Source organism: Lithobates pipiens, unplaced genomic scaffold (genome assembly GCF_037356315.1).
Source record: "Lithobates pipiens isolate NorthernLeopardFrog02 unplaced genomic scaffold, aLitPip1_a1.2 Scaffold_13, whole genome shotgun sequence".
In the NCBI taxonomy this organism is placed as follows: Eukaryota; Metazoa; Chordata; class Amphibia; order Anura; family Ranidae; genus Lithobates; species Lithobates pipiens.
This window is the reverse complement of record NW_027507718.1, coordinates 241,345,943-241,373,711: the sequence shown is the minus strand read 5'-3', so window position 1 is coordinate 241,373,711 and position 27,769 is coordinate 241,345,943. Positions and strand designations below refer to the sequence as shown.

General features: G+C 46.4%; 1 protein-coding gene across 1 annotated transcript; it reads left to right on the top strand.

The window, feature by feature from the left end:
- The first annotated feature begins 1,065 nt into the window (after nt 1-1,065).
- Nucleotides 1,066-14,819, top strand: LOC143974739 (interleukin-8-like). The gene is made up of 4 exons (XM_077476423.1): nt 1,066-1,236; nt 6,750-6,876; nt 11,308-11,391; nt 13,628-14,819. Exons 1-4 carry the CDS (start codon nt 1,173-1,175, stop codon nt 13,644-13,646), a joined length of 294 nt encoding a protein of 97 aa, XP_077332549.1. The 5' UTR covers nt 1,066-1,172; the 3' UTR covers nt 13,647-14,819.
- Nucleotides 14,820-27,769: the final 12,950 nt, after the last annotated feature.

Genomic DNA, 27,769 nt, shown 5'->3' with positions numbered 1-27,769 from the left:
AGTATAAGTTGTTGCGCACCGCGTACCCGGCATTACCCGCGTACCCAGCGGGAGAGAGCGTTGTATCAACATCAGAAGAAGAGAAGAGGAAAGAAGGCGACGGAGATGACCAGGCCACCGTTAAAAAAAGAGTGGGCAGAAGATAGCGCAGGAGCCTGGCAGAAGATACCAGAGAGTGCTGAGAAGAGGCCGGAGAACGCAGAGAAGAAGGAAGAGACCCCTAACGTCACAAGAGACCCCTGGAGCTGCCCAATAAAATACTTTAAAAATCTGTGTAGTGTGTTTTATTTTTGACACATTTCAAGGTGAATGGGTAGGGGTACAATGTACCCCATACTCATTCACATAGGGTGGGGGGCTGGGATCTGGGGCCCCCCTTATTAAAGGAGGCTCCCAGATTCTGATGAGCCCCCCCTGGCAGACCCCGACAACCAACGGCCAGGGTTGTTGGGAAGAGGCCCTTGTCCTCATCGACATGCAGACAAGGTGCTTTGGGGTGGGGGGCACAGAGCCCCCCCACCCTGAAGAACCTACCCCCCATGTTGAGGGCATGCGACCTTGTACGGTTGGGGGGGTGCTCGCTCCTCCCCACCCCCTTTCCTGACCGGCTGGGCTGCGTGCTCGGATAAGGGTCTGGTATGGATTTCTGGGGGGAACCCCCACGCCATTTTTTCGGCGAAGAGGGTTCCCCTTAAAATCCATACCAGATCGAAGGGTCTCATTCATTTTGGTGGGGTTCCCCTTCATCTTCGGCACACAAGTCGGATCATGTTAATTTTCTGGCTTCCATAGGGAACCATTGATTTTGAATAAAGGCAGAGAAACGCAGCTAAAAGCTAGCGATGCTGAACGTACATTAACACCAATGCAAAACGCAGATGAAATCACGTTTTCAACCAACGTTTTGTGCTAGCAATCTGGCATCCAGAAACAGCTTTTTTTTTAGCTCCAGTGTGTATGGAGCCTAAGGGTTCCTCTCGTGACATATTCTACATATTTGGGTTTTCCCAAAGTTATGATGTAACTTTTGGTCATTCTGAACATATAAAAGCAGAATTCAGTCATGATGGAAAGTATGCTAAGAAGGAATGGAAACCAGTAAGTAAACTTGAACAAGAAGCTGCACAACTCGATTACAAATTCTTATCTGCAGCATAGGCACACTGGTTAAAATGATATCACCTCCTGTGTTTCTTATGGTCCTTTTCTTCACTGGATGTATATTCTTTGGAAATGGTAAGAAATAGCTTGCTTTCTTATTGTATGCTATCTGTAAAGTCTTATTGTGTAAGCTCAGATTGCTGACTTACTGCTAAATATGCAATATAATACTAAATAAGGCAGTTCAGAAAGCAGTTATGGTTTTGGTATCATTTGTTTTTTGGCGCTATTGGAATTGTGCAAAAACTGCTAGCAACCAATCAATCATCAGCTGCCCACCATAAGATGCTGTTTGCTGTATCCTTATTACTTAAAGATTAGGGTTCATCGAAAGATCAAAAATATACACCCCAAAGAATGTTATTCAAATACCTTGGGTATACCCCATACACCAAGAGGATTTTATTCTGGGTACTGCCATGCCAATAGCTGTGACCAGCTGTCAGTTTGACAGCTAGATCCTGGCCTGCGTCTTAAATGCCATGACATAAGCAAAACATTGTTTGAGGGGTTAATTCATAAATACACTGTAACCATATTGTTACAAAGTGTTATAAATAATGCTTTTTATTCTTCGATGTACACATCATTTTTGTTTCACAACCGTGCAAGTAAACAAAAAAGTATTTTTTTTACAAAACTGTTCTTTTTTAACCACTTTTTTTTTTACTATTGATTAACCTTAATCAGTCATAATAGACCTTTTTTGTTCTCTCTTCTTAATGGTCCCTTTATATGGTTGGTCTAGTTGTTGTTGTTCAAAAAAAATGTATTTATATATACTGTATATATACACTATATTACCAAAAGTATTGGGATGCCTGCCTTTATACGCACATGAACTTTAATGACATCCCAGTCTTAGTCCGTAGGGTTCAATATTGAGTTGGCCCACCTTTTTGCAGCTACAACAGCTTCAACTCTTCTGGGAAGGCTGTCCACAAGGTTTAGGAGTGTGTCTATGGGAATGTTTGACCATTCTTTTAGAAGGGCATTTGTGAGGTCCGGCCCTGATGTGGACGAGAAGACCTGGCTCACAGTCTCCACTCTAATTCATCCCAAAGGTGTTCTATCGGGTTGAGGGGTCAGGACTCGGTTCAGGCCAGTCAAGTTCTTCCATCCCAAACTCTCTCATCCATGTCTTTTTGGACCAAAGCTGTTATAGCTGCAAAGGGTAGGCCAACTCAATATTGAACCTTCGGACTAAGACATTTGGTGACATAGTGTGTGTATGTATATATATATATTTATTTATTTATTTTTCATCCTCGGGCTCTGTACTAGAAACTTATTTTTATTGTAACTATAACTTAAACAAATCACTGAATAGAAATTTAGCTTTATTTACCGTATCACTGGAGGGCATATTTATAAAGCAGTAAATGTATCTTACATCTAACATTTGCAGATGGTGACTCTGGAAGATTCACCTGTAGTGAATGTTTGGTGAATGTCATGTTCACTGGTATATAACTATGACTTAAAGAGTAATGCCCCGTACACACGAGAGGGATTAAGTCTGACAGACCTCCAAAGGAGTTCCGCCGGAGTTCCGCCGGAGTTCCGACGGAGTTCTGGCGGACTTTTCGACCGAACGGACTTGACCACACACCATCACACCAAACTCCGACGGAGTCGAACGTGATGACGTACGACTGGATTCGACGTAGGAAGTTCCTAGACAGTAGCCAATAGCTGCCCTAGCGTCGGTTTTAGTCCGTCGGAGTAGCACACACACGAGCGGATTTTTCAAAGGGGACCGGGTCCGGCGGAGTTCCGTCGGGAAAATTTAAAGCATGCTTCATTTCTAAAGTCCGTCAGACTTTAGCTTCGCTAAAGTCCGTTGCAGCCCACACACGATCGGATAGTCCGCCGGACTCAGTCCGTCGGAGTTTGGATGTCGAAAAGTCCGCTCGTGTGTACGGGGCATTAGTAAACCCTGATGGGTTTACTTCCTCTTTCATTCCCTGCAAAGGCAAAGCATAATGGACTAGAGGTCGACCGATATGGGTTTTTCTCTGGCCGATGCCGATGCCGATATTTAGAAATCATGGCGGCCGATAGCCGATATATGATGCCGATTTTTTTGGGCCGATATGTTAGGCCGATTTTATTTTATTTATTTATTTATTTTTAATCCCCCTTGATCTAACACACCTTTCCCACTGGGGCGTTTTTTAAGGCGCTTTTGGGCTAAAAATAGCGCCTGTAAAGTGCCTGCAAAATGGCTCCCCTGCAGTCTGTGTGAAAGACAGAGTGCTTTCACACTGAGGCGATGCGCTGTCAGGATCTTAAAAAAAAAAGTCCTGCAAGCAGCACGTTTGGAGTGGTGTATACCCCTCCCCCACCACTCCTGCCCATTGATATGAATGGGCACCACTGCCGAAGCGCATGCAATGCGATTTGGCAGTGGTGCTTCATGGGCGCATTTAACCTCTTCCTTGGCCGCTAGCTGGGTTATATGTGCCCCACTAGCAGCCAAATAGCACCGCTAAAAATGATGGTAAAGAGCCGCTAAAACTTGCGTTTTACCATCAACGTCTGCCCGATCCAGTGTGAAAGCAGCCTTCATAAGTGATACAGAAAATTTCTTACACTTAAAGCGGAGGTCCACCCTAAAATGGACCTTCCGCTCATCGGATTCCTCCCCCCCTCCGGCGCCACAATTGGCACCTTTCAGGGGGGAGGGGGGTGCAGTTACCTGGATAATCCAGGTAACTGCACCCACTTCCGGGCTAGCTCTCTGCGGAAAGGGGCGTAATGTACGCCCCTTTCCGCAAGTGCCCCGCTGCCTGCTGGGAAACACACAGATCCCAGAGGCAGCGGGGACCGTCCTCATTGCGCAGCGCGGCTCGCGCATGCGCAGTAGGGAACCGGGAAATTAAGCCGAAAGGCTCCATTTCCTGATTCCCATACCCAAGATGGCGGCGGCAGCACTCGAGTGTCGATCTAGAGATCGGCTTCGGGTGCCGACATCGCGGGCGCGCTGGACAGGTAAGTGTCACCATTTTAAAAGTCAGCAGCTGCAGTATTTGTAGCTGCTGGCTTTAAAAAAAAAAAAAGAAAAAAAAAAACGCGGAGTCCCGGCGGACTCCCGCTTTAAACATTTATTAAACAAAACAAACCTCCAATCAGTTTACTTGTATGTATGATCTAGATTAAAAAAAAAAAAAAACCTAGATATTAAATAAAAACGGGTAGTCAAAACTTTGACAAAAAAAAAAAAAAAAATGGGCTAACTTTACTGTTTTTATTTTATTTTTATTTTTTAAATAGTGTATTTTTTTCCCAAAAAAATGCATTTGAAAGACCTCTGTGCAAATGCCGTGTGACATAAAATATTGCAACAACCGCTATTTTATTCCCTAGGATCTCTGCTAAAAATATATATATAATTTTTGGGGGGTCTAAGTGATTTTCTGGCAGAAAATACAGGATTTTTACTTGTAAGCAACAAGTGTCAGAAAAGATTTAGTCTTTAAATGGTTAAACTGAGAACTTCTACACACAGAGATGACTTCATTCATTCAGAAGTGTAAACATTGTATCATTTAGTTCTTTTCTTGGCAGTCTGCCCAGAGAGGAGGAAAGTGTTGCTATGACGACTCAGGCAACTCACACTGACTTCTTACAGAAGTCATTTCAAAGTCCCGCTGTAGAATCGGCTTTTTATCAACACAATCGGCCGATGCCGATTATTTAAAAAACGGCAAATATCGGCCGATATATCGGCCGGCCGATATATCGGTCGACCTCTATAATGGACTACTATGCATCGCATAGTAGCCCATTATGTGTCACTTACCTGACACAGGAGCCAGCGATGTCACCGCTGTCCCCTGTAGTCCGGCGCATTCATCTTTTCGGTGGGGTCTCGCAGCTCCGCCGCTGTCATTCGGCGGAGCCGCGATGACGTCACTCCCGCGCATGCGCACGGGAGCCGACACGTGCGACAGCTCCGTTGTTGGAAATGCTGCGCTCAGTGCGCCTGCGCGCCGCTGTCTACGGCACATGCGCCGTAGACAGTGGTGCCTGTCTTCAGGCAAATATCTCCTAAACCATATAGGTTTAGGAGATATTTCTTGGACCTACAGGTAAGCCTTAATCTAGGCTAACCTGTAGGTCAAAGTGGTTTGTAAGGGTTTACAACCACTTTAATTGTTTTAAAATGAAAGCTGGCTAAAGTGGAAACAAGGCTTCTTGCTATATGTTTGTCTTTAGCTTGCATAGAGTAACAATATAAAATAGAAGATTGTCACTCGAAATCCTTGTTTATCCCTTTAATTAAATATGTAGTTTCAGTTTTGATAGGTAAAGAAAATGAACCAACCAATATATTGGCACAACCCACTGTGCTATATTGGTTGATTTAGAAAGTAACTTATTTTACTCCTTTAAAGTTGGTGTATTATTGTGGATACAATTCTTTAACAAATGTATGACAGTTACACCAAACATTATGCTAAATAATGGTTATGAGTCGGAGCAATATAAAAACAAAATATAATCTAATTACAGTCATGGATAACAAGAGACTGCTGGCCAATATCTAGGAGTTTTGGGAACCTACGGGGTAGGTTCCCAACTGCCCTGCAGAGCAGGAGGCAGAAGGAGAGGCAAGGACTGTAGACCTGAATTTGAGCTACTGGTCTTTAACTAATATGCCTTTTGAATTTGAAATCCTTACATAAGTTAAGGTTTGCCTGGAAAACAAGTTTTAGACTCCAACTTCTGGTTGAATATATGGCTGTAATACCTTTACAGTAAAACACTGTACATTGCGTTGGAGGGAGTTAACTTTGCTTCATGGAATAGCTGATTATTGACAAATGTTGCCATTTAATGTTATGTAAAGGCTCCCCAAATGTAAAAATAGATGGATATTACAGTACCCACAATACCCAACATTGCAGTCACTGTTATTTTATTATAAACCTTTATTGCGTCTTTATGTGTATCCAGACATTGGGCTCAATGCCTTTCTCCAACAAGAGTGGCAAAAGGGATTGCCCTGAACATTGATGCCTATTAGTGAACATTCCCCGTATGTGCATGATTTTATTCCGAGGGCTAGATTTCTCTTCTTGGATTTCACGATAACATAATCTTTGGCACATAAAGCAGTGCCCCATGAGTGGCAGCCAATGAAGGGATTGGCAGAGAGGCATAGCCAGACATTGGGCTCAATGCCTTTCTCCAACAAAAGTGGCAAAAGGGATTGCCCTGAACATTGATGCCTATTAGTGAACAATCCCTGTATGTGCATGATTTTATTCCGAGGGCTAGATTTCTCTTCTTGGATTCCACGATAACATAATCTTTGGCACATAAAGCAGTACCCCATGTTAAAATCACACTATTACTCCAACCATATTGAGCAATCTTAGCAAAATCTTTTTCTGTAAGTGTATTTAGATGTAAACAGTAAACAAGTGTGCTAGATGTACTTTTTTTTCCATGTAAAGTAAGAACTGGTCGTTACTTTGTATGATTATTTGGATAAGCTGTACAAAACTTGCTGTATTTTTGAAGAGGCATAACACTATTTGTGATTAATAAAAAATGTTTTTAATGTTTATCAAATGCAGATTTCACAGTGGCAACAGATATGCGCTGTCAGTGTGTCAAGACACTATCAAAACCCATTCAAATTCAACAGGTCCTAAAACTGGAGCTTATTAATAGCGGGCCGTATTGTCCTAATGTGGAAGTTATGTAAGTATCACTAACAGAACTACTCTGATGCGTTTTTTCTAAAATAACTTAGTAGAGGTATTCTAGAGCTGTCTATACATTTTTGTTGAGTCGAGTAGTGCTGACAGGGGCACCCACGGATCAAATTTTGTCTGATTCAGCTTTTACAAGAGATATGATTTCAAAAAGTATGGCTGTTGAAAACACAGATACAGAATTGTGTGTTATTTCATTTTCTAAAAACTGGTGTGGATTAGAGATGAGAAAACACCTCGGTTCGGTTCATGAAGGTGCAGCCGAACATATCAAAAGTTCAGATGCCAAACCCTATTGAAGTCAATGAGAGCTTAATCTGTCAAATCAATTTTCTTCATTTTTAATGGAGAAAAACAAATGAAAATTACTGTTTTGCAGGGAGCAGTGAATGTAATAATGCTGAAAGTACAACATTACAAATTATTATTATTTTTATTATTATTATACAGAACTTATATTGCACCAACAGTTGGCAGAGTTGGAAATAGTCAGACAGCTTGAGGTAGAGAGTTCCAGAGGATAGGAGAAGCTCTGGAGAAGTCCTGGAGGCGAGTATGGGAGGAGGGAGCTAGAGAAGGAGGTCTTGGGAGGAATGAAGAGAACAATTTGGTTGGTATTTTGAGACTAGGTCAAGAACAAAAATGGAAGCAGATGCATGATCTGGGGAAACCTACAAGAGTATACCATGTTGCCAACTGGTGCTAAATTGCTTTCACTGGGGTACAGGGACTAGGAATGCCTGTCCTTCACTACAGCTGTTAAACTGCCCTGCAGAGCAGGAGGCAGAAGGAGAGGCAAGGACTGTAGACCTAAATTTGAGCTACTGGTCTTTAACTAGTGATGTAGCTGCTGGCCATGTTGTGGATTGCTTTGTAAGTTACTATAAGACCCTTTTCACACTGGGTGAGTTTTTCAGAGGCCTTAGCTCTAAAAATTGCGCCTATAAAGCACCTGAAAAATGCCTCATCTGCAGTCCCTGTGTGAAAGCCCGAGGGCTTTCACACTGAGGCGCTGCACTGGCAGGACGTTAAAAAAGTTCTGCAAGCAGCATCTTTGGGGTGCTTTAGGAGTGGTGTATACACCGCTTCTAAAGTGCCCTTGCCCATTGAAACCAATGGGCAAAGTGGCTGAAGCACCTACAAAGCGCCTTGGCAGCGGCGCTTTGTGGGAGCTTTTAACCCTTTATTCGGCTGCTAGTGGGGGTTAAAAGCACCCCTCTAGCGGCCGATAAGCACCGCTAAAACGGCAGTAAAGCACCACTAAAGATAGCGGTTCTTTCACTAATGCAGCAGCACTGTAGTGTGAAGGGGCTCCTAGTATTTTTAATCTAATTTGTTGAATGAGTGGCAGTCAATGGAGGGATTGGCAGAGAGGCATAGCAGACACTAAGCTGTTTGTAAGGTAGATGAGTCTGGCAACAGTATTCACGATGGACTGAAGGGAGATAGCCTATCTATGGGTAAGTCAATGAGGAGGGAGTTGCAATAGTCGAGGCAAGAGATGACCATGGAGTGAACTAGGAGCTTTGTGGTGTCATTGGTTAGGAAGGGGCATATTTTGAAGATGTTGCGGAGGTTGAGACGGCAAGCTTTGGAAGGTGATAGGATGTAGGACTGAAAAGAGAGTTTAAAAATGCACTATTCCTTAAGAAACCTGCTGGGGGTCCCCTAAACCTTCCTGTGAAGTGGTGTATGTCTACTATGTAAACAAAGTAGTATAGCAAAAATGACATTCACAAGATAAAAAAAAAAATAGGTTAAAATTCTGTTAATCCCACATTTTCCTGTAAGCTTTCTTTATTTACATTATTGTAAATAATGCTATAGGGACCCCCAAAAAACATACCAGACCATCATACATACCATGACCATGAAACGACATAGGTGCGCAGCCAAATGCATTAGGATGTACACCCCAAAGCTCACAAACATATGGATAGTGTCAGTAGGTTGGTGTCAGTAGGACAGTGAATGATGACAGTAAGGCAGTGGACTTTGTTAGTAGGCAGACAACGGTGCCAGTAGAGCAGTGAACGATGTCAGTAGTTTTTTTATTTTAATATATATATTTTTTTTTTACAATGTTATTGTTTTATTTGTTTTTACAATATTATTTATTTATTTATTTTACTATTTTTTAGAAACCCCATTGGTGAGGGGGGGGGGGGGGGCTTTAGTGAAATATCAGGGGTCTAAACAAACCTCTGATGTCTCACTTTTGATAAAGAGAAAGGGACTCAGGACAAAGATTCCCCAGTCCCTTTATCTACAGCCCCAGCTGCACTGGACAGCGAGTGAATGGGAAGTGCTCTGTGCTGAGCGGCTTCCTGTTCATTCACAAACTGAAGCATAGTAAACACAATTTACTATGTAACACCCTACACCCTACATGTCCAGTCCCCATCATTTTTTTTCTACTTTTAACTCTCTACTTCGTTTTCCACTGCCTTCGCCCATTAACTCACTCACTGCCCAAGAGATCATCAATCACTTTAAAGATAACATTTTATACAGCTCCTGATGATATCTCCACTGTACAGATATCTCCCTCACCTAACACTCCATGCCCACAGGTACACTCAATACTTCTCTTGTTTGACCCCGCAACTATAGACAAGGTTGCTAAAAAAAATGTACTGCCTACCTAACTACCTGAACCCTGTTCCCTAGCAAATACTAAAGTCATCCTGTGGTTCTATCCTACACACTATAACTCACATCTTTAATCTCTCCATCTCTTTTGGCATCTTCCCCAACTATCATAACATGTACTGGTCCCCTCATACCTAAAAAACCCTTGATGGATCCCACCAAGTGTTACTTGGTGGGTGTTAAAGTGTTACTAAACCCACAACAGTAAAATCAGCCTGTATACTGTATGCAGTAAAGCATGTGTGTTATACTCAATGTGAAACCTAAGGGGTTAATCCTCTGTATTGTGTAAAAAGGCTATTTGACCCTATGTGCACAGATCCTCCTCTTCCTCCACTGACTCCAGAACAGGTTCGGATAAGACAGAGCTATTGGAGTCAGCCTGCACATGCTCAGTTTGGTCTGTATTGCTAGAGCATTTTTTTTCTTGGGAGAGTGCATGTGATCAGCACAGAGACAAACAGCACTGTTCAGACGGAGGGTAAGGGGTCCTTGTTCTCGATAGTACAGTTCAGTGCAGTATGTAAACTCCTCCTCCAAGCTTCAAGCAGGAACTGATAGAAGTCACAAGACTGCAATATGCTGCTGATGAGAAAAGGTATTTAGCAGATTATATTTACTAAAATAATTGCATTTTCATGTTCTGTGGGAAACCATATATAGTGAATTCAGAGTCCTGGATTTAGTAACCACCTATCTAACAATCTATCAACCTATCTATTTGCCCCCGTTAACCTCCAACCTCCTTGAATGCCTGGTCTACACCCAACTGAGCTACCACCTCACTGAGAATAACCTTCTTGATCCCCTTCAGTCTGGATTTTGCCCTCAACACTCCACAGAAACTACTCTCCTAAAACTCACAAACAATTCACTAACAGCTAAAACCAACAGTCATTGGCCACCCCCTTCTCCTCAAAAAACTTCACTCCCTTGGTCTCCACAGCTGTACTCTTCATTGGTTCTCATCCAACCTATCCCTCCACACATTCAGTGTCACTTGTAATTCTACCTCCTCCTCTCCTTTTCCTTTTTCTGTCAGCCCCCCCCCCCCCCAACCACACAAAAAAAAGGGGAAATATGCATCCAGCACATGGTCAAGCATTACAATACAATATGTGCACAACAAAAGGGCAATTGCAACTTTATACAGCCAAACATTCCTCATACTTTTCCCAGGACCTTTATTCCCCATATAACCACTTACCAAGTTTAAGACAGAGCGGTGCCTAGAACAGAGGGTGAGGGACCCCATCCAGGCTTCCCCCAGCTATGTCAAAGATGAGAGGCCTATTAAAGCTTCATCTTGGCTCTGGCCTTGCGCTTCTCAGATTTAAGTTCTGCCTTTACCGCTATGCCAGTGAAGTTTCAGGGTCACAGGCAGTGTGACCCACAGATTTGCAGGGGCCCCTTCATAACAGTAACATTCTAAGCAGGTGGAGGGTGCAGTCCTAGAGCACACCTCAGATGACTGCATCTTGGGTGGACCACCTACCCCTAGGTACCCTACTGAAATTATACAACGATCCTTGTTTTTTTGCCACACCCTTGGCTGTTGATCTTAACTGGCCCAAATAAGGATTCGGTTGCAATTCTCTAACCAGTGATGTCTTGCAGCTTACTGTAAGTTAAGGAACACAGATTGAAATATCAACCTGCCCCCAGCTTGCTGAAAGAACAATTGATGAGCATCACCACACTGTGTGCAGGGGATTACAGAAATCAAATAATATCCCAATTCACCATTGTATATCCACCTTTGCAGTGTAACATTAAAGCGTGGGTCCAATGTTTGCTTAACTCCAGAAGCCAAGTGGGTGAAAAGACTAATCAGCAAGATTCTCAAAAGGTAGGTTAATTATCTACTTAAAAGCCAAGTGTAATATATGTTGCATTGATTTCCAACAAGCATGTGTGTCATTTACACATTTACACTGGAAAGTATAGCTATCAGCTATCAGCTATCAGTTATCACACTACAGCAGAAGTAACAATTTACAACCGTAAGGAGAAACAACAAACAGTCTTTGGTATGGTACCTGGTTAGGTGACAGGTTCTCTGGGAGTGAAGGGGGTCAGTGCCCTGACTCCCTCCCTAGCTTTCAATCTCTGTCGGTCACTGGGAAAGAACTAACGTTACAGAGATCTATGGCCTGGTCACTTGTTATGGAAAGAGAAGAGTTAAGTGACAGCATGTATGAGGTCCACACTATGTGCTTGGTGGGACCCCATTCTGTTACTGGGAGTGAGGTAACAGAGGTATGATGATTGGTGGGCAGAGGCTCAGCCTGTTCGTCCAAATGCAACACGTACATCAGTACAAATGGGTAGGACATGGGAGGAAGAAGCTTAAGAGAAGTAAAGGTTTTTTTTGTTTTTTTAGGAATCATACTTACCTCAGTGGCCCATCTGTCCCCCGGCGCCTCTGCACTGAGAACCAAGCAATCAAACACTGCTGATCGCTCAGTTTTCAGAGCTCCATAAGCAGAGAGTTGCTGACTGTCAGTCATAGCTCTCTGCCCTGCTCCCTCTTCGCTCATTGGAGCGCTGGGCCGTGGATGGGGTGTGGGCAGCTAGGTCAGGCTCTCAGCAGCTCATTGAGAGGCTAAGTCAGGTGTCAGTCCAGGCACCTGGCGGATCCAGACTTTATTGTTGCGGTGCCTGTACTGACTTCTGTGATGTCAGCAGAGAGCAGACTTCGGCCTGCTCTCTGCTGAAAACTTGTCACAGGAGTGCAAAATGAACTGCACTCCTGTGATCCATAGGAGAGGTACAGCCAAACGAGCTGTAGCTGGACTTCTCTTTTAAGGAGGGAACTCCATATCTTGGGTACTGCACACATGTGGCTCATCTCTGACCATCTTAATGTTTGAATTTTCACATGACTGCAGCTCCTGCCAGGTCCTTGGGCATTGGTGAGCAAGGTCAGGCATAGCCCAAAGAACCCACCTGAGGGGGAGCCTTTTGTGTGACCCTCCCTTGGTGCCCAACGAGAGAGGGAAACTTGGAGAACGTGACTACCCTCCTTACACAATTACTTCATATAATGGCTTAAGTGTAAGCATTAGGTTGTAGGTTATGTGTAAAAGTGTTAAAGAAGGGTGCTAACATTTAAAGCAAAACTTCACCTGAAAAGGGAAGTTCTGCTCATCCTCCTGCCTCCCCCCATCTCTCTCCATATTGTAAACTCTTTTTTTCTGGGAGCGGGTACCTATTTCTCACATGTAAACAATTCCACTTCCACTCAACTCTCTGCCCACAACCACCTGGGACCATTTATGAAGGACCATTCAGAAAACACAGTGCATATTTTGCATGCACACTGGGAAGCAGGCTGTGAAACACCAGGAAGTAACAGCCGGCTTCCCACAAGCAAGATGGTGGCGCCAGGGATCCAAAGAACTGCAAATAACTGGCCCAGGTGATGACAGTGCTGGATTCCTGGCAGCTACAGTATTTATAGCTGCTGACTTTTGATCTTTTTTCACAATATCTGGGGCTCTTCTTTAATTTAAGGATCTCTTCAATCCTGAAAAACTATGGGCTGTCATCTGAACATTTTGAACCCAGCTAGATTGTGCTAAGATTATTTGTTGCAATTTACTACACTTCATAGGCAACCCTTTTATACAAACCTGATGAAATGACAGGTGTTTTATTAGGCTGGGTTCACATATATGCAAAATGGGTGTGGGTTTCCCCCGCATCCAATTTACATGACTGGAGAGTGTTCCTGACTCTCAATGGAGCCAGTTCACACAGCTCCGGAGGTTGCCGTGTTCTGCATATGGAAAGGGTCCTGTGCGTCTTTAGTTCTGATTCAGGTCTGAATTCCGGCAAAAATTCAGACCTGATTCGCACCTGAATTGGTGAACAGTGATGCACCGCACCCCCTGCTGCGAGCCACGGCTGCAGCAAGTGTGAACCCAGCCTTACAGAGCAGGAAGGAAGTAAGGAAAGACTGATCCTTGTATACACTTATCTGTTAGTTAAAATAATGTGTGGTTAACATATAAAAAGCTGATCATTATATACAATATCAATAGATTACTGTAAAATAGTAACATGCTTTTATTTCCTATCAGAGCAAAAAAGACACAATGATCAAAGAAGACACAGAAAACAATTGCGTGAATGTGTTTACATATTCAATAAAGTATCAATATATTGTAAAGAGTTCATGGTGAGCTTCTGATTGATCACATGCACTGTATACTATATGTATTAACTGAATGCAACTTTTGACACTGAGCCATAAATAGACATTATACCGTATATGGTATTGAATGTAAAGTTGGTTGTGTGTGTTACCCACACTTGGATAAAATTAATGCATGTTCGTTGTCAAATCAGTCACAAAAAAACTTTTTGCTACAGAAAAATAACGATGATAAATAGATGCATATATTTATTGTGAAAGTGGCATTAAGCCCAAAGGCAAACATTGATTATATTGTAGTTTACCAATTCTTAGATGTGGTGGCTGCATTAGTTTCCTTTTTTAGTCTTTCTTTCTTCTATTTTCATCTGGTGATTCAGCCAGCAAGTCAAAAGCACAAGCTCTCCAGCAGAATGTATCAGTTTACATAGACGGGACAAACCACTTAACACTGGCATGATGATTAAAATGATCTGCTTTTATTTATTTATGTAAAACCTTTTTCTCAAAAGTAAAAAAACAGCTGTAACTGATAATAAAGTGTGAGCTGGAGTTTGGCTTCACTTTGTTAGTGGTTCTGCCAATAAATTTAACACTACCTTCCCCCCAGACTGATAATGATGCTGCCTGTTGTGCCTCCTCTTCTCATTCCTCCAGAGGTGTGTCTCACTAGTCACTAACATAGGATGTGTGTTACTGGCCAAATCACCAGGTGAAAATAGAGGGGAAAAAGCCAAAGAAAAGGAAACTGATGCACTTACCACATCTAATGATTGGTAAGCTGCAATATAATACATTTTGGTTTTGTGTTTAATACCAATTTAATCATATACAGTATATAAACAACAATGTGTTAGCATTAACCCTATTTTTTTTTTTTTTAAAACTGTCAGATCTTCAGAAAATGTGCATACATTTCAAATATGTTAAAAGTAAGCTATATCGTGGAAGAATATTCTTCATTGTTGTGTGCTAATTATATTTTTCAATAAACAGCGCTTCATTAAAAAAAAAAAAAAAAAATGTTAAAAGTAAAATATACTTAAATTTCTGGCAAAATGTGTTTCAATATATTTTTATTGGATATTTTTATAATAAAACACAGATTATGAGTTCTACTCTTGATCCTTTGTTGTCACAGTTATTTTAGATTCTAGAAGGTTGACTTTAAAATGATCGTCAATTATAATGACTTTCAGTGTGAACAATATAAAGTATACCACCATATATTAAGTCACAAGTCACAAGTTTTAATTAAAAGTATATTTGCATTTTTTAGAACACTTTCTGAAAGTTTTCTTACTCTTTTTGCCTCCTCCTTAGGACCACCCGCTTATGCCGAGTACACACGATCGCAAATTTGGCCAGCAAAAGACCGATGAGAGCTTTTGGTCGGAAAATGCGATCGTGTGTATGCTCCACTGAACTTTTGCTGGCCAAATTTTGGCCAGAAAAAGATTGAGAGCATGTTCTCAATTTTTTGGTCGGAAAAAGTTCCTATCCGAAAATCCGTTCGTGTGTATGCAATTCCGACGTGCAAAAACTCACGCATGCTCAGATTCAACTACGAGACTAAAGCTATTGGCTACTGGGTATTGAACTTTCTTTTTCTAGTCCCGTCGTACGTGTTGTACGTCACTGAGTTTTTGGCGGTCGGAATTTGGTGTGACCGTGTGTACGTAAGACAGCTTGAGCGAAATCCCTCCGGATATCCATCAGGAAAACCATCAGAGCTTTTTCCGACCAAAATTCCAATCGTGTGTACGGGGCATAACCTCCATACTCAGTGCTGGCACTCTGTCCAGCCACATCCAGTCATAATGTTTACCCCTGGTGCCTGGTCTTCTCATTCCCACTGCATGGAAGTGTACAGTAGAACCCATACAGGGGTATTCAAAACTGTTTTCTGGTGGTAGTTTTTGTTAGGAACTACTTGCGCCTAATTCAGGTAAACATTTACACAGGTGTTGGTAACATTACCAACACGTGTGGCAAATTCAGCCGGTTCTTACTATCGCCAATTAACCTCTTGGAGCTGGCTACATGCAAATATGCAGCCACTTGGTGGGTGAGCCTTGGCACCAACCAGCCACATATTTGTGGGCATTAGTGCAAAAACAGCTATGTCAAGAGCGTGCGACGTGTATGCTCCTGGCACAGTTGCCTGCGGCTAATGGAAAGGTCCTTGCTGCTTCTGAGCGGGAGCTTTCTGAACATGTGACCACTGTGATTAGCTGTCACATGATCATAAACCCCGCCTCCTAAACCCCCTTAAAGGGCTGGGAGGTTCCAGCTCCAAGGGGTTGAAAACCTGTTGCTTTGACAGCTACAAATTCCTAAAGCGTTAAACCAAATCTTAGATTAGGAAAATATCAGTATATAAGACCCGCTCTGAGCTGCCATAGATAGGTGCATCAGTACTCAGAGTGAGGCAGTTCTGTGCTTGGAAGCTATCATGTACTGTATGTCAGTGGTTCTCATCCCTGTCCTCAAGTACCCCCAACAGGCCATGTTTGCAGGTTTTCCTTTATCTTACACAGGTGCTTTAAATCAGAGTCAATGGCTTGGTATTTTGGACAGCTATTTTATCTAAGAGAACTTCCCAAAACATGGCCTGTTTGGCGTACCTGAGGACAGGGTTGAGAACCACTGCGGTATGTGACAGCTTCCTGCACAGTGCTGTATCCCCAACCCCATTTAGCTGTCAATTCACTGGGCAAAAGCTAAATGCAAATGGGGATGATGTTGTGTGATGACTTATCAATGGATGGGTGGAGCATGATGGGGAAATAGAGAGACGAGTTCCCCATCAGGTCCCCTTTACTTTTGATTGACAGCACACAACAGTGGGCGGATTCGAAAGGGGCTATTGGAGAGAATAGGATGTGCCCACTGCCTTGCACTGTCAATGAAGAGTAAAGCAGATCTCTGAGTACCCCCTCACGCTCAGCCCACCCCAGTATAAAATTCCTTGGCCATGCACCTGTCCGGGGAGGTGGGTTGGGGGCAATTGAAGGAGTAAGTGCACTGCCACATGGACTTAAATACCCTATACTTCCCGTTATGGAGCAGTATGTGAATCACATCCCTTCCTGTCATGTGACAGTGCTGCTGTTTAGCAATTGGTCAAGTGCTGTCAAATAGGAAATAAGAAAATCAACCCTATGTAAGTAGTGAGTGTACAGCTTGTATAACAGTGTACATTTGCTGTCCCCTCAAAATAACTCAACACACAGCCATTAATGTCTAAACCCCTGGCAACAAGGGTGAGTACACTCCTAAGTGAAAATGTCCAAATTAGGCCCAACGTGTCAATATTTTGTGTGGCCACCATTATTTTCCAGCACTGCCTTAATCCTTTTGGGCATGGAGTTCACCAGAGCTTCACAGGTTGCCACTGGAGTCCTCTTCCATTCCTCCATGACAACATCACGGAGTTGGTGGATGTTAGAGACCTCTCGTCCTGCTGTACTTAACCTAATTTTTCATATATTCTACATTATATGTTTTTATAGATACCCTACAACATCCGCCTCTGAAGAAGTGTTTTTACACAGAAACGCGTCCGGCTCTAAGGATGTAGCTATGGTGCCTTATTAGGATATATATCTAGACACATCATTTTTTTTAAATCTATTAAATTAACAATTATGCTGCCATTTGATAGGTGAATTGACCATGATATATACCATTGCTATGTGCTAACCATGTATACATGAATATGAATTATTATGAATATGATGGTACTACTATTATGCATATGTACATAGTAACATTTATCTATTGACCTTTTTTCATATGAATTATATGACTGTTATGTATTTATATACCTTTTACTCTAAAAATTAAACTTGACCATATTCATCTACAGGAGTCAACAACTTCATTTAAAGTCCCAAATTTTCTTTTTTTTTGTCTTAATGTTAGAGACCTTGCCCTCCTCCAGCTTTCATTTGAGGATGCCCCACAAATGCTTAATAGGGTTTAGGTCTGGAGACATGCTTGGCCAGTCCATTTCCTTTACCCTAAGCTTTTTTAGCAAGTCAGGGGTCATCTTAAAGGTGAGTTTGGGTCATTATTATCTCTGAAGGGAGGAGATCATGCTCTGCTTCAGTATGTCACAGTACATGTTGGCATTCATGGCTCCCTCAATGAACTATATCTCTCCAGTGGCAGCAGCACTCATGTAGTCCCAGACCATGACACCCCCACTACCATGCTTGACTGTAGGCAAGACACACTTGTCTTTGTGCTCCTCACCTGGTTGCTGCCACACACGCTTGACACCATCTGAACAAAATAAGTTTATCTTGGTCTCATCAGACCACAGGACATGGTTCCAGTAATCTATGTCCTTAGTCTGCTTGTCTTCAGCAAACTGTTTGTGGGCTTTCTCGTGCATAATCTTTAGACAAGGCTTCCTTCTGGGACGACAGCCATGCAGACCAATTTGATGCAGTGTATGGCCTATGGTCTGAGCATTGACAGACTGAGCCCCCCACCCCTTTAACCTCTGCAGCAATGCTGGCAGCACTCATATGTCTATTTCCCAAAGACAACCTCTGAATATGATGCTGAGCGCGTGCACTTAACTTCTATGGTCGACCGTGGTGAAGCCTGTTCTGAGTGGAACCTGTCCTGTTAAACGGCTGTATGGTGTTGACCACTGTGCTGCAGCTCAGTTTCAGGGTCTTGGCAATCTTCTTATAGCCTAGGCCATCTTTATGTAAGGCAACAATTCTTTTTTTCACATCCTCAGAGAGTTCTTTGCCATGAGGTGCCATGTTTAACTTCCAGTGACCAGTATGAGAGAGTGAGAGTGATAACACCAAATTTAATACACCTGCTCCCCATTCACACCTGAGACCTTGTAACACTATTGAGTCACATGACACCGGGGAGGGAAAATGGGTAATTGGGCCCAACTTGGGCATTTTCACTTAGGGATGTACTCACTTTTGTTGCCAGCGGTTTAGACATTAATGGCTGTGTGTTGAGTTATTTTGAGGGGACAGCAAATTTACACTGTTATACAAGCTGTACACTCACTACTTTTACATTGTAGCAAAGTGTCATTTCTTCAGTGTTGTCACATGAAAAGATGTAATAAAATATTTACAAAAATGTGAGGGTTGTACTCACTTTTGTGAGATACTGTATGTCTGCACAGCCGCGGATAATTACAATGATTTTTATAGGCTGGCTGTACAATCCACTTATCACTCATGGGCAGAGAAATGTATTTATTTATTTATATAGTGCTGACAATTTATACAGCACTTTACATATACTGTATATACACTATATTATCAAAAGTATTGGGACACCTGTGTTTACACGCACATGAACTTTAATAGCATCCCATTCTTAGTCCGTAGGGTTCAATGTTGAGTGGGCCTGCCCATTGCTTTAACTCTCCTAGGAAGCCTGTACAATTTAGGCAGGAGCCAATCGACCTACCAGCATGTCTCTTGAGTGTGGGAGGAAAACCACGTAGGCACAGGGAGAACATGCAAACTCTAGTTAGGTAGTTTCATGGTTGAAATTAGAACCAGGACTCTAGTGGTGTCAGGCTGAGATACTATACACTATGCTACCCCTACACCCAAATGTACACTGTATGGCCCTTCTACCACCCTGTGCAAAAGGCATCATGCATACTTTCTCACAATGTCATGCTGTCAGTTTTTATGAATGACGTAAAAGGATTCTTTGATGATCTAAATACTCAGCTAATAACACAGTGGTTAATGGGTTCTCATTGGGTTAAAAATATATGCAGCGCTGTATATGTGCAAAAAAGAAATAGTCCACAGATAAAAATATAAACAGTCCCTCTGGGTTTGAGTTACTAGTCTAAAAGGGATTAACTCCAGGAATACAGTGATAATTCTCCCGCTCTACAAGACTCTGGTCCGGCCGCACCTAGAGTATGCTGTCCAGTTCTGGTCACCAGTCCTCAGGAAGGATGTACTGGAAATGGAGCGAGTAAAAAGAAGGGCAACAAAGCTAATAAAGGGTCTGGAGGATATTAGTTATGAGGAAAGGTTGCAAGCACTGAACTTATTCTCTCTGGGTAAGAGACGCTTGAGAGGGGATATGATTTCAATATACAAATACCATACTGGTGACCCCACAATAGGGATAAAACTTTTTCACAGAAGGGAGTTTAACAAGATTCATAGCCACTCATTAAAATGAGAAGAAAAGAGGTTTAACCTTAAACTGCGTAGAGGGTTCTTTACTGTAAAGCTATGTGCACACAATAGAATTTTCCGACAACAAAATCGTGGATTTTTTTCCGAAGGATGTTGGCTCAAACTTGTCTTGCATACACACGGTCACACAAATGTTGTTGGAAATTCCGAACGTCAAGAACGCAGTGACGTACAACACGTACGACGAGCTGAGAAAATTGAAGTTCAATAGCCATTGCGGTTCTTCTGCTTGATTCCGAGCATGCGTGGACTTTTGTGCGTCGGAATTGTGTACACACGCTCGGAATTTCTGACAACAAGTCCTCTTGTCGGAAAATTTGAGAACCTGCTCACAAACAGTTGTCGGAAATTCCGACAGCAAATGTCCAATGGAGCATACACATGGTCGGAATTTCCAACAACAAGCTCACATGCAGGAAAATAAAAAACAACTGTTTTTTTGCTTGCACATGTTTGGATGATGTAAGTCAGCAGAGCTTTTGCTCATTTACTAAGCTCAGAAGCAACTTTGCAAAGTGCACAGTCTATTAGCCTTTAGTAACCTCTCTGTGTTCTGTGTTAAACAGAAAATATCCTCCTGTGGATCCAATTGACAGACATGAAGCGTAAGGCCGCGTACACACGCGGGGACTGTTCGCCCAACTTTGTCCGCTGAACAGTGTTTCGGGCGGACAGTCCGCCCGTGTGTGGGCTTTCAGCGGACAGTTTCAGCAAACAGTCTGCTGAACAAAGTTTTTCGGAAATTCCGAAAAACTGTCCGCTGAAACTTGGTTTTAGCGAACAGTCCCCTCGTGTGTAGGCTTGTTCGTCAAACTAAGTTCCGCGCATGCTCAGAAAGGATTTACACGCCGAAAGTTGTAATGCAGTGTATAGGACGTCGTATTTTCCGTCCCGTCGTACGTGCCGTTCACGTCATCGCGCACGGTTTCAGCAAACTGTTCGTTCGTCGTGTGTGGGCAAGTCCGTCCATGCTAATTTTGAGCGGACTGTTTGCTGAAACTGTTTGACGGACAAAGTTGAGCGAACAGTCCCCGCGTGTGTACGCGGCCTAAGAATATTCTTTCAGTGATTATGATCAGAGGCTTACCAGAAATATTGGCTGCTCAATAAAGTGCAGCAAGCACACATAAACAGCATCACGCTCAGGGGACAAATGTTTCTTCTTAGTAATCCTCAATATTTAGGATTTCAAACATAAATCCAAAAAAGAAACAAATATAGGGGGTTATTTACTAAAGGAAAATCCACTTTGCACTGAAAGTGCACTTGAAAGTAAAGTCGCTGTAGATCCGAGGGGGACATGCAAGGAAAATAAAAAACAGCATTTTAGCTTGCACATGATTGGATGATAAAATCAGCAGAGCTTCTCCTCATTTCAGATCTATCCCTTAGATTTAGAGTGACTGCACTTCCAAGTGCACTTTCAGTGCAAAGTGGATTTGCCTTAGGTAAATAACTCCCATAGTGTAATACTGCTTAATATAAGCGATAATCGCACCCAAGTGAGTATAGTGACAAAACATACAGATAAATGTGCAATCACTGATCATCAGCCTTCACCCCCATGCAATGCGCACTCACTACCAACTACATTTTAAACAGAGTTATGAGTGAAGTGGACACTAATAGCAGGCAACTGAAAACTCCTTCCCAGACTCTCTCCTTTCACTGAGTAGTGCTTCATTCATATGACCCAAAGTACCACGAGCAATAAATAAAAAAGATATTCCATAGTGTAATATTTATTGTAGTACTTGGACATACAGATTAAAACATCAGGATAAAATCCAAATGTATAAAAAAAACCCAGACGCATAAAAACAACTAAAACAACTAAAATGGAAGACCGCTTACCTCACATTTCCTGACGTTCACACTATAGGTCCCTACCCTTCACGATTATCCCTGTTTAACACAGGACACAAAGGGACTGTTTATATTTTTATCTGTGGACTATTTATTTTTTGCACATATATTTTGTGCTTATTTTGGAGGCTTTGGTATATCCAGTGGCAGAACTATAGGGGTCGCTGCAGTCGTACTTGCGACTGGGCCCTGTTGTTCTCCCGCTGTGGGGGGGGGGGGGGGGGGCGCCAAGACCTGGCATCCATGGGCGTCCGCAGAACTTTTTCCAAGGGGGGGCATCATTTCAAGGCCACTCATGCTCCACCCCTTTTCGACAATCTCATGAAAATCTTTACACTGGTAATACATTTGTGTTATATAACAGATAATTCATCTTCACTTTGTATTGGAAGTGACTCTGGCGGCTGTGTTCCATGCCCATATAGCCTAGAGAATGTACATCTTTTTACATTGCAATACATCTGTTGTGGCCATATTTTGATCTCATACTGTCACTGTATAGGCTGTTTTCATCAAGATAAAAATATGGCCACAACAGATGTATTGCAATGTAAAAAGATGTACATTCTCTAGGCTATATGGGCATGGTACGCAGCCACCTGAGTAACCTTGCGGACGCCCATGCTTTCAAAAACCAGCCCTGGAAAAAATTTCATACCAGCCTCACAGCATTATTATACCAGCCCAACAGCATTATTATACCAGCCCAACAGCATAACGTCATTATTTTCTTGTTCATGAAAGGGAAAAACCATACATTTTAAAGCACATTTGATGAAGAGAGTATTAGATATAGATATGAAATCACATAGGGCTTTATATATATATATATATATATATATATATATATATATATATATATATATATATATATATATTCAAATTCCAGTTAATAGTGGTAAGTGATCAATCATCAAGGGGGACCCCAGAAACTCTGAACGTGGGGGGGGGAACCACCTTCTGCAGAAAGAATACTCTAAGGTAAGGGGGGTGGGTTACTAATATAAGGAGGAAACCCTTTATATCAGTGCCCCTTACATTATCGTATTCACTCCCCCCTTACATCAGTGACCCCCGACTGGCCTGGTGGTGCTTTCACTGACCTCCTCTCAGGTGCACTGTGCAGGGCTCAGTCAGTTGGCTCCAGCTTGGAGGTCTTATCCTATAGTCTCCTATCCGCAGTCCACACAAATCTGACTTCTCCCATGACCCCCATCCCGGCGATGCTCCCACTTTTGACTCCTCTCCAGACTCCCTCAGAGACTTCAGACATGCTACAGGAGATGGACAGAGACTGCAGACTTGATGCAAGAGCTCAATGCAGCCTCACCAGTGCCCATCAAATTCAGCCTCACTGTGCCCACCAAATGCAGCCTCACTGTGCCCATCAAATGCAGCCTCACTGTGCCCATCAAATGCAGCCTCACTGTGCCCATCAAATGCAGCCTCACTGTGCCCACCAAATGCAGCCTCACTGTGTCCATCAAATGCAGCCTCACCGTGTCTATAAAATGCAGCTTTGCCGTGAATGCAGTCTCACTGTGCACATCATTGCAGCCCCTCCTGTGCCCCATGTCCCAGTCTGCAGTCCCTGTCTGTGGGAAGGTGTGTTGTTTATGCTCGGTACAGTACCTTGCATGCCAGCAGGATATCCATGACGGCCAGCAGCAGGCAGGGTCTGTTCTCGTTTTGGATGGGGACGGTGCTCCTTCCAGAGGATCTGTCTGCTGTGAGATGGAGTGGTCCCTGGCCACCTGCACCTTCAGCCGTCCTCATTTTCTGGCCCCAGTCTGCCTGCCCTCTGGTCCTGGGGAAGTGGAGTGAAGTGGAGAGCACTGAGTGGGAGTTGGAGAGAAGGGGGAGCAAAGAGTTGGAGAGAAGGGGGAGCAAAGAGTACTGGCGGGGTTGGAGAACACATGGGTGGGGGCAAAGAGTGAGGGGGAGTGGAGATCACAGGGGTGGGGAGCGGAGAGCGCTTGGGGGGGGAACTTGAGAGCACTGGGGGGGGCAACAAGAACAGGGGTAGAGAGCACGGTAGGCTGAGAGCACTGGGGGGGCTAAGAGTGTGGGGTGGTGAAGAGCACTGGGGGGGGGGAACAAAGAGCAGGGGTGAGTGGAGAGCAATGGGGGGGAGCTTGAGAGCACCAGTGGGGGCCAGAAAGAACAGGGGTGGAAAGCACGGGGGACTGGAGAGCACTATGGGGGGTGGAGAGCACATGGGTGGGCGCAAAATGCAGGGGGAGAGGAGAGTACAGGGGTGGGGAGTGGAGGGTGTTAAGGGGGAGCCAAAAAGTATGGGGGAATGGAGAGCACGGAGGGTAGAGAGCACTGGGGGGGGGGGGCTGGAGAGCACCAGGGGGGCAGATAGAACAGGGGTGGGGAGTAAGGAGGGCTGGAGAGTACTGGGGTGGGGGCTAGAGAGTGATGGAGAGAGCTGAAGAGCACTGGGGGGGGGGGAAGAACAGGGGGGGAGCATTGGAGGGAGGGGAGAGCACTGAGGGGAGAGCACTGGAGGGGAAAGAACAGGGGGAGAGAGGAGAACACTGGGGGAGAGCACTGGGGGGAGTGGAGGGCACGGGGGGGGGAGAGCACTGGGGGGAACAGGGGCGGAGAGCACTGGGGATGGTGGCTAGAGAAGGATGGGGATAGCTGGAGAGCAGCAAGAACAGGGGAGGAGAAAACTGGGGGGGGGGGGGCAGGAGAGTGTGGTGGTGGTGGAGGAGAGCACTGTGGGGGGGGGGGGGCAGGAGAGTGTGGTGGTGGAGGAGAGCACTGGAGGGGGTGGCAGGAGAGTGTGGTAGTGATGGAGACCACTGGGGGGGGGCAGGAGAGCGTGGCGGTGGAGAAGAGCACTGGGGGGAGGCAGGAGAGTGTGGTGGTGGAGGAGAGCACTGGAGGGGGTGGCAGGAGAGTGTGGTGGTGGAGGAGAGCACTGGAGGGGGTGGCAGGAGAGTGTGGTGGTGGAGGAGAGCACTGGAGGGGGTGGCAGGAGAGTGTGGTGGTAGAGGAGACCACTGGGGGGGGGGAAGGAGAGTGCGGTGGTGGAGGAGAGCACTGGGGGGGCAGGAGAGTGCAGTGGTGGAAGAGAAGAGCACTGGGGGGGGGCAGGAGAGTGCGGTGGTGGAAGAGAGCACAGTGGTGGAAGAGAGCATGGGGGGCAGGAGAGTGCGGTGGTGGAGGAGAGCACTGGGGGGGGGCAGGAGAGTGCGGTGGTGGAAGAGAAGAGCACTGGGGGGGGGCAGGAGAGTGCGGTGGTGGAGGAGAGCATGGGGGGGCAGGAGAGTGCAGTGGTGGAGGAGAGCACTGGGGGGGCAGGAGAGTGCGGTGGTGGAAGAGAAGAGCACTGGGGGGGGGGCAGGAGAGTGTGGTGGTGGAGGAGAGCACTGGGGGGGCAGGAGAGTGCGGTGGTGGAAGAGAGCACTGGGGGGGCAGGAGAGTGCGGTGGTGAAGGAGAGCACGGGGGGCAGGAGAGTGCGGTGGTGGAGGAGAGCACTGGGGGGGGCAGGAGAGTGTGGTGGTGGAGGAGAGCACAGGGGGCAGGAGAGTGCAGTGGTGGAGGAGAGCACTGGGGGGGTCAGGAGAGTGCGGTGGTGGAGGAGAGCACTGGGGGGGCAGGAGAGTGTGGTGGTGGAAGAGAAGAGCACTGGGGGGGCAGGAGAGTGCGGTGGTGGAGGAGAGCACTGGGGGGGGGCAGGAGAGTGCAGTGGTGGAGGAGAGCACTGGGGGGGCAGGAGAGTGCGGTGGTGGAAGAGAAGAGCACTGGGGGGGGCAGGAGAGTGCGGTGGTGGAAGAGAGCACGGGGGGGCAGGAGAGTGTGGTGGTGGAGGAGAGCACGGGGGGCAGGAGAGTGCGGTGGTGGAGGAGAGGAGCACTGGGGGGCAGGAGAGTGCGGTGGTGGATAAGAGGAGGACTGGGGGGGCAGGAGAGTGCGGTGGTGGAGGAGAGGAGCACTGGGGGGGTCAGGAGAGTGCGGTGGTGGAAGAGAAGAGCGGGGGGGGCAGGAGAGTGCGGTGGTGGAAGAGAGCACGGGGGGGCAGGAGAGTGTGGTGGTGGAGGAGAGCACGGGGGGCAGGAGAGTGCGGTGGTGGAGGAGAGCACGGGGGGCAGGAGAGTGCGGTGGTGGAGGAGAGGAGCACTGGGGGGGCAGGAGAGTGCGGTGGTGGAGGAGCGCACTGGGGGGGGAGGAGAGTGCAGTGGTGGAAGAGAGCACTGGGGGGGGGGTCAGGAGAGTGTGGTGGTGGAGGAGAGCACGGGGGTCAGGAGAGTGCGGTGGTGAAAGAGAAGAGCAGGGGGGGGGCAGGAGAGTGCGGTGGTGGAGGAGAGCACTGGGGGGGGGGTCAGGAGAGTGTGGTGGTGGAGGAGAGCACGGGGGTCAGGAGAGTGCGGTGGTGGAAGAGAAGAGCAGGGGGGGGCAGGAGAGTGCGGTGGTGGAAGAGAAGAGCACTGGGGGGGGCAGGAGAGTGCGGTGGTGGAGGAGAGCACTGGGGGGGCAGGAGAGTGCGGTGGTGGAAGAGAGCACTGGGGGGCAGGAGAGTGTGGTGGTGGAGGAGAGCACGGGGGGCAGGAGAGTGCGGTGATGGAGGAGAGCACGGGGGGGGGCAGGAGAGTGTGGTGGTGGAGGAGAGCACGGGGGGCAGGAGAGTGCGGTGGTGGAGGAGAGGAGCACTGGGGGGGGCAGGAGAGTGCGGTGGTGGAGGAGAGCACTGGGGGGGCAGGAGAGTGCGGTGGTGGAAGAGAAGAGCACTGGGGGGGCAGGAGAGTGCGGTGGTGGAGGAGAGCACTGGGGGGGGCAGGAGAGTGCAGTGGTGGAGGAGAGCACTGGGGGGCAGGAGAGTGCGGTGGTGGAAGAGAAGAGCACTGGGGGGGGCAGGAGAGTGTGGTGGTGGAAGAGAGCACGGGGGGGCAGGAGAGTGTGGTGGTGGAGGAGAGCACGGGGGGCAGGAGAGTGCGGTGGTGGAGGAGAGGAGCACTGGGGGGGGCAGGAGAGTGCGGTGGTGGAGGAGAGGAGGACTGGGGGGGCAGGAGAGTGCGGTGGTGGAGGAGAGGAGCACTGGGGGGGTCAGGAGAGTGTGGTGGTGGAAGAGAAGAGCAGGGGGGGGCAGGAGAGTGCGGTGGTGGAGGAGAGCACGGGGGGGACAGGAGAGTGTGGTGGAGGAGAGCACGGGGGGCAGGAGAGTGCGGTGGTGGAGGAGAGCACGGGGGGCAGGAGAGTGCGGTGGTGGAGGAGAGCACGGGGGGGACAGGAGAGTGTGGTGGTGGAGGAGAGCACGGGGGGGACAGGAGAGTGTGGTGGTGGAGGAGAGCACGGGGGGCAGGAGAGTGCGGTGGTGGAGGAGAGCACGGGGGGCAGGAGAGTGCGGTGGTGGAGGAGAGGAGCACTGGGGGGGGGGCAGGAGAGTGCAGTGGTGGAGGAGCACACTGGGGGGGGGCAGGAGAGTGCAGTGGTGGAAGAGAGCACTGGGGGGGGGGGGGGTCAGGAGAGTGTGGTGGTGGAGGAGAGCACGGGGGTCAGGAGAGTGCGGTGGTGGAAGAGAAGAGCAGGGGGGGCAGGAGAGTGCGGTGGTGGAGGAGAGGAGCACTGGGGGGGGCAGGAGAGTGCGGTGGTGGAGGAGCGCACTGGGGGGGGGGGGGTCAGGAGAGTGTGGTGGTGGAGGAGAGCACGGGGGTCAGGAGAGTGCGGTGGTGGAAGAGAAGAGCAGGGGGGGCAGGAGAGTGCGGTGGTGGAGGAGAGCACTGGGGGGGGGTCAGGAGAGTGTGGTGGTGGAGGAGAGCACGGGGGTCAGGAGAGTGCGGTGGTGGAAGAGAAGAGCAGGGGGGGGGGCAGGAGAGTGCAGTGGTGGAGGAGAGCACTGCAGCCCCCCTCCCCCCCTCGATCCTCCTATCCAGGCACTGTAGCACGGATCATGGGCATCTACTCCTGTGTATCACAGCACTGGATGGCTGTGTTCGGCAGCCGCTCTGTAACACAGTCCCGCCCCCCCCAG